The 14,634-nt window shown below is 45.0% G+C and overlaps 1 protein-coding gene across 1 annotated transcript; it reads left to right on the top strand.

Annotated features, from left to right (window-relative positions):
- The first annotated feature begins 9,777 nt into the window (after nt 1-9,777).
- Nucleotides 9,778-12,911, top strand: LOC115491206 (zinc finger protein 541-like). Its single transcript, XM_030258681.4, has 5 exons — nt 9,778-10,354; nt 10,663-10,751; nt 11,280-11,363; nt 12,192-12,355; nt 12,815-12,911. The coding sequence occupies exons 1-5, from the start codon at nt 10,291-10,293 to the stop codon at nt 12,909-12,911; spliced, it is 498 nt and encodes a 165-aa protein (XP_030114541.4). The 5' UTR covers nt 9,778-10,290.
- The last annotated feature ends 1,723 nt before the right edge of the window (nt 12,912-14,634 follow it).

Here is a 14,634-nt window from a genome sequence, read left to right as displayed (position 1 = left end):
TCATTACGCAGGTAATCAAAGCAAAGCTTGTTTGTTCACTGACAGATGCTGCCGTCCCCTTAATTGCCCTGTCAAGCATTTCTGCTTAAACGAGTAACGCCAGCATAAGGGGGGCAGGGAAAGCACCACCATCTACTCCTTCAGCTTGTTGTCCATGTTTTTTTCCCTGGGGAATGCCTGCTCTTGTCTTCATTACCTTCTGAGAGGGCAGACATGTACACAGGTGATTGATGGATGGCGCTGATTTTGTTTTGGCAGCCAATGGGATCTACTTCAAGTGGAGAGAGGGATCAATTTACCTGCTGCTTTTTATTGCCAGGCTCTGATAGATGGACACCTGAGGAGAAGGAGTCCTTCCGAAAGGCTTTCCACACCTATGGCAAGGATTTTCATCTCATCCAGAAGCAGGTAAAGCCACAGGACATTCTTTAATCCAGCAGATGATCAGAAGGAAATGCTCCTTATTTCTGATACCAAATGCTGGAATTCAGTCTCTCTCTTCTCAAGTACCCAAAATGTTAAAGTAGGAATGAAATGGGACATCGAAGGCCTATGTGAAAAATATGATCCTGCCTCTCCAGCCCTTTTCTCCAAACTGTTTTGGAAGATGAAGGTTTTCTTCTGTCAGACTTGTCTCATAGGTTTGCCGGTGCTTCCACAACACACAATGCTGGGATAACTGAACAGGGGAAAGAAGAACTATGCTAGATGGATTTGGCTTTGATCTGCACATTGTATCTCTTACCATGTAGCATAATACAGGGTTTACTACAGTGCATAGTGCCTCTCTTACTCCATATTCATCTCACTTTACACCCTACTCGATTTACTCCATGATTTTACTTCCTGGTTTATTCCACACTCTACTTTTTCTCCAGTGCACCCTACAGGATGGCCATATTTAGATTCCTTCTTTTTCTCTTCACAACAGATTCAGAGTAAGACCGTGGCACAGTGTGTGGAGTACTACTACTCCTTGAAAAAAGAGCATAAACTAGTCAGCATTCGTGCTCAGGTGAGTGGGAAGGAGATCCAGACATGCCAGGAAGGTCAAGAGACGGGGAGAAGGGGAAAAAACCTGCTGGCGAGCCATGCGAGATGCCCCTTTGCCAGGATCACATTGTCCCATGCACTGGGAAAGGCACAGCAGATGCTGCCCAAGGCTTCATGGTGCTGCTGCCCTGAAATCCTGGAGCATAACTTTGACCCAACAAAGCAGCACTATCACCAAACTGGGCTTTGACTCTCTATAGATTGGTTTCTCAAAGGCTGGCACCCTCGCTGATTCCAATCAGATCCTTCATTCCCCGTTGCTTGCTAACATCTGTAATCTGGGCTGCATTCATGGAGATGCTGGAGATTTTCAGGGATTTTTTGGTGGCATCCCAGCATACTCCCAAAGAAGGAGCTGCCGATGCTGTGGCTCCATTAAACTTTCCTTACTGGCAAGCAGCAATTTGGTTCAGAGAGAGAGAGAGAGAGAGAGACAGAGAGAGAGAAAGAGAAAGATAATTTTGGGTAGTAGAAAATGGGTAACCATGTGTCTTCACTAATTTGCCTGAATTTAATTTGACCCATTCCCTAGACATTTGTGGAGGAAAAATAGAGCTAAAAAGATGTTAGGCAGTGCGGTATAAATCAGAATTGTAGAACTATTGATACCCACATATTTATGCAACCTCTTTGGGCTGTAGAAAGGAGGAGTATTTTCCTGAAAGTGCTGCGTTGTTTTCTCAGCTCTTTGGGGTTTGGAGGAATTTTCTGAGACTGATAGATTTTTGTGCTGGATGTTCTGATTTCCAGCTTTCTGAGAGGATGGAAACATTGATAAGGATTTTTTGATTTGCAGACTGTGGCCAAAGCAAAGAGGAGCAAAAGCCCTCCCAGAAAGGAGAACGGGGAGCCAGGGAAGAGAAGCCGCAAGAGGGCTCGCAGCGCCGAGTGTCCCTGCTGCCAGCCGCAGCAGCCACGCCATTCAGCAAGAGGCCCCTTTCCCTGCGGGCTGTGCAAACGGTGCGCAAGTTCCTCCTCTTCCTGCTCAAAGCTTGCCCTTTGGACTAAAACAGGCTGACTCTTTTCAGAGGGACCACTGGGGAAGCTGGGGGCATTGGGGGATCGCCCCTTGCAGCCCTAGTCAAGGTTACAACCCACTTTAAACCCAAACAGCTTAGTTAAAACCCAGCATTCAGAATGAAACCTTGCCGTGCCCCAACAAGACACAATTCATACAAGTGGGAGTAGGTACATCAAAGCTTGGTTTGATGGGGCTGATCAAATTAAAAATAGGGTGAAGCATAAGGAGGAAGACATTTGAAAGTACTGAAACAAGAAAGATCAGACTCATGACACTGATCAATTTACAAATGTGTCACAGCCTGAAAAGAGAGAAATTCATACGAAAATGGAGATCTCAGCATTTGGTTAATGGTGTGTCTTAAATTGACAATGGAGGGTTTGTTTCCTATCTTCCAGGGTGTTTGAAACCATGAAGGAAAGGAACACACACAGGAGAAGGCATCGCCCACAGAAGGAAGAAGGGCCTCTCCCCAAGAAGAAAAAAGCAAATTAGGCCTGCAGCTGTCCAGGGCTAGCAAGAGTTAGCTGTCAAGAGAACTAGATAGAAATAAGATTGTTTGTTAAGTTTTTAGGGTTGTTTATTCTTCTACTTAGTTTACTAGATTGTAATATCTCCATTTATTCGTTAAGATTCATGAGTATTATTAAAGATGTATTAGTATTATTAGATTTATCAATAAATGTAAGAGGTTTGGTGTTCACTATTTTTTGTCACTTTGTTGAGACACAATCTGTCTTTATCATTAAACCAAAGTTTGCTCCATGTTGTCTTTTTGTCTGTATGAAATCATTCAAGCAATGTTTGTTCCTGTTTGTTAATGATTAAAGAAAAACCAGCTGCCTCTATTCCTAGGGCAGTAGAAGCTGCAGTAATTCCTTCAGGATGGGAAACAGATATACCTGGGAAATCTAAATTAGCACAACTAATACATGTTGAATTAAAGGAAGAGGCAAAAGCAGTAAAAGCTAAACAGTATCTTATAAAACCAGAAGCATGGCAGGCAATAGTAAAAATTATTGATAAATTCTTGAGATACTGAATTTTAGAAGAATGTGAACCAGAATATAATACACCTATATTTCCAGTGAGGAAACCCAATGGTGAGTATAGACTAGTGCAGGATTTGAGAGCAATAAATGAAATAACTAAGGACATTTATCCAGTGGTTGCCAATCCCTACACATTGTTAACATCCGTGAAAGAGACATATAAATGGTTTACAGTAATTGATCAAAAAGATGCCTTTTTCCACATACCTCTTGAAAGTAGGTAGGAACCTGTTTGCCTTTGGGTGGGAAAATCTAGGAAACGGAAAAAAGATGCATGTCACCTGGACATGTCTCCTACAAGGATTCAAGAACAGTCCCACCCTATTCAGAAACCAACTGGCAAAGGAGCTGGAGACCTGGATGGCGAGGGGTCAAGTACGGAGAGAACAATACCTGCTGCTACAGTATGTTGGTGATATACTGATAGCCACAGAGGAGAAAGCAACCTGCATATCGGTAACAATCGAGATTTTAAATTCACTGGGAATGGCAGGATATAAGGTATCTAAAGAAAAAGCACAAATTGCCCAACAGACTGTGATTTATCTGGGATGTGAAATCTCACAAGGGCAGCAAAAACTGGGTACGAACCGTATTTGTTGGAGAATGGTTGCAGGAGAGGGGTCATGGATCAATGGAGCAGTTATTCATTGATACCTGTGTCTAAGACCCCAGAATCAGAATTAGGCTGTGTCTGGCCTGGGAAGAGAGCTTGGGAAATAGGCTCTGTGTCTAGGCCTGGGAAACTGTACAAGGTCTGTCTAGGCCTGGGAAACAGTACAAGGTCAGAATGGGATAATGAGGATGAGCATATCCTTGGAGATATGCTTGTGCAAGAATAGGCTGTATGACCAGATGTGCCCAGAGAAGATGGGATGTACCATGACGACGTGACTAGGGATGAGAAACTTGGCTTAAGAAACCTGGCTATAGTTGTAAATGCCCGTAGGCTAAACAGAGCAAAGACCTTTGTAAATTGACCAATGAGAGCTGTTGCTGACTTTGCTTGTAGCAAACCCTATAGAAACTGACAGGATTTTTGAATAAATGAAGCTTGCTTATCAATCATACTGTTTGTGCTTGTCTTCCCTCTGCCTGCGGCTTCACCTATTCAAGCTATTTGTGCCATTCCAGAGCCCCAGAATCTACATGAGCTGCGAGTCTTCCTCGGGATGACAGGGTGGTGCCGCCTGTGGATCATGGACTATGGACTAATTGCAACACCCCTGTCTGAGGCCCAGAAGACGCAGCCATTTACCTGGGGCAAACCACAGAAGGAGGCCTTCCTCAAAGTAAAGGAGGCCTTGACAACTGCTCCTGCATTGGGGTTACCTGATTTGTCCAAAGAGTTTCAGCTGTTTGTACATGAAAGGCTGTGTCTGGCACTGGGAGTCCTAACCCAACGTTTGGGAAGCTGGAAAAGGCCCGTGGGCTACTTTTCCGAACAACTTGACAGCGTCAGTTCCGGATGACCTTCATGTCTGTGGGCAGTTGCAGCCACTGTGATCCTGATTCAAGAAGCCAGGAAGCTCCCCATGGGAAGGCACATAGATGTCTATGTACCACATATGGTAACTACTGTGTTGGAGCAGAAGAGGGGCCATTGGCTCTTCCCCAGTCGAATGATAAAATTCCAGGTAATGTTAACGGAGCAAGAGGATGTAGCATTAAAAACAACTAACCTTTTGAACCCAGCCTTGTTCCTAGGTGCGATATCTGAAGAAAGCCCATTGGAACACAATTGCGTGGAAGTAATAGAACACGCCTGTGAGGCCAGAGCAGACCTGAAAGATGCACCCCTAGAACAGCCAGACTGGGAGTTGTTCACAGATGGAAGCAGTTTCATGGAGAATGGAATCAGACACGCTGGATATGCGGTAACAGCAATCAGTACAGTGATAGAGGCAAAAGCATTGCCACCCAATAGATCGGCCCAGAAGGCAGAACTGGTTGCTTTAACCAGAGCACTAGAATTAAGTGAAGGGAAAAAGGTGAACATATGGACCAATTCAAAATATGCATTTGGAGTAGTGCATGTGCATGGGACCCTATGGAAAGAACGGGGCCTGCTTTCGTCTCAAGGCATGCACATTAAACACCAAGATGCAGTTCTGCAGCTGATAAGAGCAGTACAAAAACCTGAACAAGTGGCAATTATGCACTGTAAGCATCTAGAAAATAGAATTAAAACAAAACATGCCATCAGATTTTCAAGATTATTTTCCTACATATTTGCCAGAAGAATCAGTTCATCATAGCCAGATAAATTAGAGCAAGTCATTTTCATATGATTGCTATATCTTTTAATTACAGATTGCTAATTTAAAAAAAAGTATCCTCATCTTACTAGTGACTTGGCAGCTGGTTCAGACACTCCTACCCCAGTATGCTTATAACCCCACAATCATCTGAACGAGCTTCTTTTGGATTGGTTTATGCAGTTCATAATTAATGTCTAACAGATTACAAGTTGGTGTCATGTAATTGCAATTCAATTCAAGGTGGCACAGGTTTTTTTAAAGCAAGGAATCACAGAAAGATAAGCAAAAAAGCCTTTATTTAAAAAAGCCCCTATATAATAAACGGTAGGAACTTATATACCTTAGATACTTTCAAAGGCATGCATTAGATTGAATATATAAACAATAGATTTAATAGCTAAACAACAGTATATAAACAATAGATTTTATATATAAAGAATCAGAGACTTCACGCTTATGAATGATTAATATATTTTTTGGTAAAAAGCAAGAAAGTGTCCTATGAATACATTCTTACAACACCTTTATTTCAATAAATAAACAAGTCTCTCTGCAACCACAAATAAAATCAAGATAGGAACAATTAGAATAGAAGCAATATCAATAAATGAAAAATTAGATATTAGTTTAATCATTCTAAATGACTCTTGTACTAAAAAGTAATAGTTATGCGTATTTCATGAACTATTAATTACGAAGTCCAGAGAAGAGGCATGAAGATGATAAGAGGGATGGAGCACTTCTGCAGTGAAGAAAACGGAGAGAATTGGAATTGTTCATCCTGGAGAAGAGAAGGCTTTGGGGTCAGCTAATTGGTGCCTTCCAGTACCTGAAGGAAGCCTATAAGAAAGATGGGGAGATCTGGATAGTCTAAGTTCAGTCAGAAGGAAAAAGAGAAAGATTTCTGCCGGGCTAAGCCTGGGAAAATATTTCTCTTTTTCCCTCTGACTGAACTGAGAATATCCACAGGGAGGGACGGGTTACAAGAAAGACGGGAAGGTGTTCAGGCTGAGGGAAATTCTTCTTCAATTCTGAAGAGCGTTTTGTGAACAGGAAACGGAAGAATGCTCTCTCAAACTGAGAGAGCAATGTGACCAGTGAAGAGTGAGCTTGGTGTTTCACTCGTTTGCTGGAATATGTGACCAGTGGAGATTGGTATTTCACTCGTTTGCAGCAAATGAGTGAATATCTGACTCGTTGTTGGTGTGTGTGTAACACGCAGGGTGGGAAGGAAGCAAGATTTGCTCTTGCTTAACATGAGGCAGGAAAGCAGTAAAACTGGCTGGGTTTTGTCATATGTGGGGCCTAAGTATTAAAACAAACGTGAAGGCCATTGTCTTGCGGAAAAGCAATTCTGTTTGTGTTAGTGTTTTAGAGGAATCCCAGAGTCTGGAGACGAACACCTAACTTCTTCAAGGGAGCTGGAAGACAGGCCTAGAAATTCTTCATTAATGTTTGCTACAGAAAAATGCTGGTGGCTTGTCTCTGTGTGTGTGCTCCCATGAGTTCCCCTGGAAATATCCTGTTTCTCCAAGTTTCAAGGAAGGAGTGTTGAAGGAAGAGAGGGAAAACACCAAGTGATATTCTTGGGCACCAGGCAATTGAGAAAGGAGGTCAGGGCTTTGGAGTTGGTTCTCCACTGAGTTGGTTGAGAGAAGTTCTTCTCTTCTCTGACCTTGTAAGCTCTTGCTCCTGTCAGAGCCGGAGGAGAGCCTTCTGGTTCAGAGGCAGTAGCAGTCCTTCTGGTTCTCCAGTGCAGGCAGCGTGGCTTGAGAGAGCCGGGCTCCTGCGCATGTTCCGCTGGAGGCACCTCGCAGAGAAGCACGGAGAAGACCCAGAGCTGTCCCTGCACTGCTTTTCCCTGCGCAGAGGACTGATGAGAAATGCCCCAGTGGGAAGGTCCTCAGAGCAAACTTGCAGCAGAAGGAGTAACAGAGGCAAAGGTGGCCCTTTGCTGTTTCTGCCCCCCCTCCCCCTCCCGGCCCCCCCCGGTCCCCTGGGGTTCTGCATGGAATGTTGGGCTGTGCCCGTAGCAACTGTCGTTGTCTCCTGCTCCTGCGGCCGTTGGTGGAACACTGGTGGAGCAGCGGTGGAGAAGCAGCTGCAGGATCTGCTCCTGGGCTGTCCCTGACCAGCCGCCTTCTGCTCTCAGCGTCAGATCTGGCCTCTGGATCTGCATCCTCATCTCCTTGTCTGCTGCCAGGCATCCCCAGGGCATTTGGGGACTGTCAAAGGTAAGAAAATCCCCATTTGCCCTCAAACCACTAAGAGAATGGCAGGAGGATCCAGTTGGCTGTCCCACCAACCACGACAGACATAGTCTGTGCTACTTTCCCCAGACACGGTTACACATGAAAGTGTTATTCCAACTTCTTAATGTTGCCTCCAGTGGAAATACAGACCTTTCCATAGAGGATGTAGAGAGCTGTCACCATGCACTTGCAGATTCGCATCCACTAGTGACCTGATGAAAAGTTCTTGGTGCCCATTTAAATGCTAAACCTATGTTGTGCTCGCCCCAAAATATTACTGAGGAGGTCAGGGGTTCTGTGGCAACAAATCCTGTTGCGCCCTGACTCTGCTCACGCCTCCTCCAAAGCTTTAAAACCCAGAAGGATGGGACCTCTCCTCTGTGATCCCTGTCATTCAGGGCATGGAAGCAGCTTGCCAGGCTTGCCCTTCAATCCTGGCTTTCACCTGCAAAAATGATCTGGTTTCAGCGAGTCTTATATACTTACATTCTTGCATCATATAAAGAAACAGTATCATTTAATATCTTTATAAGTCTTTTTCTCCCCACTTGCATTGGATCTCTCTTCTGTGGAGATATTGGTGTAGGTTTGTCCATGTTTTCCAATGCCTGTAGGCGCCTCCCGGTCAGAGGCAGCCATGGAATGCCATCTGGAGTGGTCCTTCTCAAGAACACAATCACAGTATCACAGCATTTTCTGGGTTGGAAGGGACTCACAAAGATCATTAAGCCCAGCTCCTGGGCCTGCCCAGGATGGCCTCGAGTGCCACACCCTGTGCCCAAGAGCAGTGCCCAGGCACTTTTTGAGTTCTCTCCATCTTGTTGGGCACTGGGACAGCTTCCCTGGGGAGGCTGTTCCAGTGCCCAACCTCCTCTGGCTGAGGAACCTTTTCCTTATTTCCACTGGCACATCTTCCATGCCATTCTCTTGGGTCTTCTCACTGGTCCCTGGACTGAAGGGAGTAGTGCATGGCCTTCTGCTTCCCCTCTTGGGGAAGCTGCAGACTGCTAGAAGGTCCTGCCTTGTAAATTCCAAGTGAAAAAGGCAGCAATTACACCCAGCTGAGGGGAGCTGGGACAGCGGAGCTTGTGGTTTGCAATGATGAGGATGAGAAGGAGGGCTACTGACACATCTTGGCAGAATGATTTTTATCTGGAGCATTGTTTTGATCTCTTTCAGGGGGAAAGGAGAGGCACAATGAAAAGGAAAGCAAGAGCCAACATTAAGCCGTGAGTTTTGGCAAAGGGGGTTAAAGGACAGCAAACTTGAGGAATGGCGAGGAGGAGAACTGCTATTTCAGAGTCAGGCTGGGATTGGTTGAAGCCTGTGGGTCCACTGGAGGTGTCTCTTGACCATTTGCCTTTCTTACTCTTCTTGCCACCTCCTTCTTCCTTAAGGCACATCAATGTTGGCAGTGACTTTCAGGCTGAGCTCCCTGAGCTGCAGACCAGACCGCCAAGTGAAGATGAAGAGCGTGCAACCCTGGTCTGGAAGCCCTGGGAGGAAGATGACTCTGACATGGAGAAACCGGACAGAGGTAGCTGTCAAGCTTTTTTTCCACCCCTGTGATACTTGGGTGTGTAAAATGCTCCTTTTTGGGTGAAAAGTCTGTTTTTTACAGGCTCTGCTTCTCTCCTTGTCTTGCCCATCTTCCCTCATGTGAGGGCTAGAGGCAAGGAGGATGCTTTTGCAGCAGAGCAGGAAGAAGAGCAGCCGTCCTGCTCTCCAAATTGGTCAGAGGCATTTGCCACTGGAAGAGGGGAGATTGGCCCCCACTTCTTATTACAAAAGCTGCTTTGAAGGGAGGGCCAGCACTGTGTGGACCCTTAGTTCACCTACCCCTTTCTTTGCTCTCCTTTTCATGCTCTCCAACCTGTTGCCTTGAGCTCTTGTGCTTTCCTTCTGCCTCGTATGGCAACCTTTCCCCTTCCTCGGCTCAAGCCTGACTTTCAGTGGGCTTTTGTATTGCTTGCAGTAAGAGAACTGTTGGACATGGCCAGCTCCCGTGGCATGCCCGGGGCAGCAGCTAAGCTGGAGCTCGCCCTGCACTGCCTGCACCAGGCACGCGGCAGCGTTCCGGTAAGAAGCGGCTGTTTGGGCGCAGAGAAGAGTGGACAGGGAATTAATAAGGCCCGGGCACTGGGACAGCCTTTCCTGGCTGCTTTTGAAGCAGGGAGTTGACAAGAAGCAGAGCACTTTTGCTGCCTGCTGTGTCTCCTCCAGCTGCGTCAGGGGTGAGCCCAAAGGGCTCGAGCAGGGAGAATGTCTCTCCTGGAGGCACTGACAGAGGGTCCTGCAGCCTGCTCCCTTGCAAATCTCCTGGAGATCAGTGTTCTCTAAGACATTTTGAGGTGCATAGAGGGGAAACTCCCAGAAGCCTCAGTGAGCTGAGGCAATTCTGAGTGCAGGAGGATCAAAATCATTGAGTTGGTCAGCAAAATGCCACTCCTGGGAACCAGGATCAAAGGGATAGGCAGCAAAAATGAGGGACTAGGAACAAACCACAATGTTTAACCCATATGAGATGCAGTGGCTGGAATCTCTGAAGAGGCAAAGTAGCCGAAAGGCAGCATTTCTCTTTTCTGGCTCCTTTTTTATGTTGTGGGGCAGCTAGAGCCTTTTTCCCGTTGATCTTGCAGGAGGCTCTGGAGATGTTGCTCTCAGGGGGGCCACCGGTGCCTCAAGGCCATCCCTTGGCTGAATATCATTACGCAGGTAATCAAAGCAAAGCTTGTTTGTTCACTGACAGATGCTGCCGTCCCCTTAATTGCCCTGTCAAGCATTTCTGCTTAAACGAGTAACGCCAGCATAAGGGGGGCAGGGAAAGCACCACCATCTACTCCTTCAGCTTGTTGTCCATGTTTTTTTCCCTGGGGAATGCCTGCTCTTGTCTTCATTACCTTCTGAGAGGGCAGACATGTACACAGGTGATTGATGGATGGCGCTGATTTTGTTTTGGCAGCCAATGGGATCTACTTCAAGTGGAGAGAGGGATCAATTTACCTGCTGCTTTTTATTGCCAGGCTCTGATAGATGGACACCTGAGGAGAAGGAGTCCTTCCGAAAGGCTTTCCACACCTATGGCAAGGATTTTCATCTCATCCAGAAGCAGGTAAAGCCACAGGACATTCTTTAATCCAGCAGATGATCAGAAGGAAATGCTCCTTATTTCTGATACCAAATGCTGGAATTCAGTCTCTCTCTTCTCAAGTACCCAAAATGTTAAAGTAGGAATGAAATGGGACATCGAAGGCCTATGTGAAAAATATGATCCTGCCTCTCCAGCCCTTTTCTCCAAACTGTTTTGGAAGATGAAGGTTTTCTTCTGTCAGACTTGTCTCATAGGTTTGCCGGTGCTTCCACAACACACAATGCTGGGATAACTGGAGTGAACAGGGGAAAGAAGAACTATGCTAGATGGATTTGGCTTTGATCTGCACATTGTATCTCTTACCATGTAGCATAATACAGGGTTTACTACAGTGCATAGTGCCTCTCTTACTCCATATTCATCTCATTTTACACCCTACTCGATTTACTCCATGATTTTACTTCCTGGTTTATTCCACACTCTACTTTTTCTCCAGTGCACCCTACAGGATGGCCATATTTAGATTCCTTCTTTTTCTCTTCACAACAGATTCAGAGTAAGACCGTGGCACAGTGTGTGGAGTACTACTACTCCTTGAAAAAAGAGCATAAACTAGTCAGCATTCGTGCTCAGGTGAGTGGGAAGGAGATCCAGACATGCCAGGAAGGTCAAGAGACGGGGAGAAGGGGAAAAAACCTGCTGGCGAGCCATGCGAGATGCCCCTTTGCCAGGATCACATTGTCCCATGCACTGGGAAAGGCACAGCAGATGCTGCCCAAGGCTTCATGGTGCTGCTGCCCTGAAATCCTGGAGCATAACTTTGACCCAACAAAGCAGCACTATCACCAAACTGGGCTTTGACTCTCTATAGATTGGTTTCTCAAAGGCTGGCACCCTCGCTGATTCCAATCAGATCCTTCATTCCCCGTTGCTTGCTAACATCTGTAATCTGGGTTGCATTCATGGAGATGCTGGAGATTTTCAGGGATTTTTTGGTGGCATCCCAGCATTCTCCCAAAGAAAGAGTTGCCGATGCTGTGGTTCCATTAAACTTTCCTTACTGGCAAGCAGCAATTTGGTTCAGAGAGAGAGAGAGAGACAGAGAGAGAGAAAGAGAAAGATAATTTTGGGTAGTAGAAAATGGGTAACCATGTGTCTTCACTAATTTGCCTGAATTTAATTTGACCCATTCCCTAGACATTTGTGGAGGAAAAATAGAGCTAAAAAGATGTTAGGCAGTGCGGTATAAATCAGAATTGTAGAACTATTGATACCCACATATTTATGCAACCTCTTTGGGCTGTAGAAAGGAGGAGTATTTTCCTGAAAGTGCTGCGTCGTTTTCTCAGCTCTTTGGGGTTTGGAGGAATTTTCTGAGACTGATAGATTTTTGTGCTGGACGTTCTGATTTCCAGCTTTCTGAGAGGATGGAAACATTGATAAGGATTTTTTGATTTGCAGACTGTGGCCAAAGCAAAGAGGAGCAAAAGCCCTCCCAGAAAGGAGAACGGGGAGCCAGGGAAGAGAAGCCGCAAGAGGGCTCGCAGCGCCGAGTGTCCCTGCTGCCAGCCGCAGCAGCCACCCCATTCGGCAAGAGGCCCCTTTCCCTGCGGGCTGTGCAAACGGTGCGCAAGTTCCTCCTCTTCCTGCTCAAAGCTTGCCCTTTGGACTAAAACAGGCTGACTCTTTTCAGAGGGACCACTGGGGAAGCTGGGGGCATTGGGGGATCGCCCCTTGCAGCCCTAGTCAAGGTTACAACCCACTTTAAACCCAAACAGCTTAGTTAAAACCCAGCATTCAGAATGAAACCTTGCCGTGCCCCAACAAGACACAATTCATACAAGTGGGAGTAGGTACATCAAAGCTTGGTTTGATGGGGCTGATCAAATTAAAAATAGGGTGAAGCATAAGGAGGAAGACATTTGAAAGTACTGAAACAAGAAAGATCAGACTCATGACACTGATCAATTTACAAATGTGTCACAGCCTGAAAAGAGAGAAATTCATATGAAAATGGAGATCTCAGCATTTGGTTAATGGTGTGTCTTAAATTGACAATGGAGGGTTTGTTTCCTGTCTTCCAGGGTGTTTGAAACCATGAAGGAAAGGAACACACACAGGAGAAGGCATCGCCCACAGAAGGAAGAAGGGCCTCTCCCCAAGAAGAAAAAAGCAAATTAGGCCTGCAGCTGTCCAGGGCTAGCAAGAGTTAGCTGTCAAGAGAACTAGATAGAAATAAGATTGTTTGTTAATTTTTTAGGGTTGTTTATTCTTCTACTTAGTTTACTAGATTGTAATATCTCCATTTATTCGTTAAGATTCATGAGTATTATTAAAGATGTATTAGTATTATTAGATTTATCAATAAATGTAAGAGGTTTGGTGTTCGCTATTTTTTGTCACTTTGTTGAGACACAATCTGTCTTTATCATTAAACCAAAGTTTGCTCCATGTTGTCTTTTTGTCTATATGAAATCATTCAAGCAATGTTCGTTACATTTGCTTGGTGTTGCAAACACGGAGCTTACCCTGAGAGACGTATCTGGGCATGTGAATCCCCCACAGGCCCAGTGCAGCTGACTGGACTTGCAAAGATCTGTCTCCATTACTGCCAGTGAAATAACGGTGTGTGGTGCGGGACATCAGAAATGGGACATTACGCCATGGTCAATGTGTTCATGTGAAGCCAACTTTATTATACAGAAGTCTATATTCATAATACCTTCTAATGTCCACATCCCTCTGGCTAATACGTGATTGACCAATCCTAACTGTCCACACATCTAAATGCTAATTGGATCTCCTAATTCTACTTACATATTACTGTGATTGTCTGGCCCACCCTTAATCCTCTTTTTTCCACTTTCTTGAACTTTGCTGACAACTTGCTGATTCTTACTGACTCTTCTTCTGTCTTCAAGGGTTCACTGTTCTTGGTCCTTGAACTGGTAATTTTATTACCAGAAGGCTAGATTGTGCAACGGCTGAATTTGTTATTCCACGAAAAATGATGGGTTGGGGTTTTTACCTCCTCATGATACTTGGTTGCAGCTTAGCCATCCTGGGAAGTGTCTGCCCAGAGAAAGACTCCAGTACTTTGAAAGGGTTTCCAGCTGCCCAGTCAGTAGTTTCCAAGTCCTCTTTCAGGCACTTATCTTAGGCAATAGACAAATAAAAACCCCCTTTCCCTTTATGCTGATTGTTGAAAATGGAGTTTTAATTTTTACATCCAATGCTTTGTAAATGAAAAAAACAAATATAAAAAAGCCACTATAGCCACCACTGAAGGTACTCCGCCCAGCTCAAGTAGTCCCATGGGACCCACAAGGGAACATATTGTACACCACGGTTTTGGGGGCTGTTTCCTACTGTCAAAAATTATCTGCAGCTGACCTGCCTCTTTGTTCACTTTGCAGCTTCTTTACAGTCTGGGTGAGATACTTACTCAGCACCCAGCCAGTGTTCATAGTCTAAAACTTTATAGCACAGGAAGAGGATCCATAACACAGTGCAGGACTCAGTTAAAACATGGGATTGAGTAGTAGCTATCTGGTTTTAAATAAATGACCTAAGAAAGTGCATGAACTATTCTGATTTTGAACTATTTCAGAAATATAAAAAGCTTGTTCTATCATGGTCAAGGAAGCATCTAAATTTGCTCATGCTCAGCCTTTGACAATTCAGAAGAGAAAGTAAAAGAGAGGAATAATGTGCCATTATGGAGAAATCCCATATGCAGTCTGTCAGATTCACAACATGGAAAGATAGATCCAGCTTTGTAGATTTCACTCATAGTTTTTTTTCAGGTAGTTTTCTTAAAGAATAAATCTTCTGGGCATTTGGTTAAATTGCTGAAAATCATTTTCAGGTGATCAAAGCTTTGATCAAATAACTAACGTTGATC

Source organism: Taeniopygia guttata, chromosome Z (assembly GCF_048771995.1).
Source record: "Taeniopygia guttata chromosome Z, bTaeGut7.mat, whole genome shotgun sequence".
Taxonomy (NCBI): Eukaryota; Metazoa; Chordata; class Aves; order Passeriformes; family Estrildidae; genus Taeniopygia; species Taeniopygia guttata.
The sequence above is the reverse complement of the archived record's forward strand: the minus strand, read 5'-3'. Positions and strand labels throughout refer to the sequence as shown.

What these genes read in the sequence shown, in the direction of transcription:
- LOC115491206 (XM_030258681.4), top strand. Translation starts at nt 10,291, where the DNA reads ATGTTGCTCTCAGGGGGGCCACCGGTGCCTCAAGGCCATCCCTTGGCT. An exon ending in GGCTGAATATCATTACGCAG is followed by an intron (nt 10,355 to 10,662) that starts GTAATCAAAGCA and finishes TTTTATTGCCAG; the next exon opens with GCTCTGATAGATGGACACCT. An exon ending in CCCTGCGGGCTGTGCAAACG is followed by an intron (nt 12,356 to 12,814) that starts GTGCGCAAGTTC and finishes CCTGTCTTCCAG; the next exon opens with GGTGTTTGAAACCATGAAGG.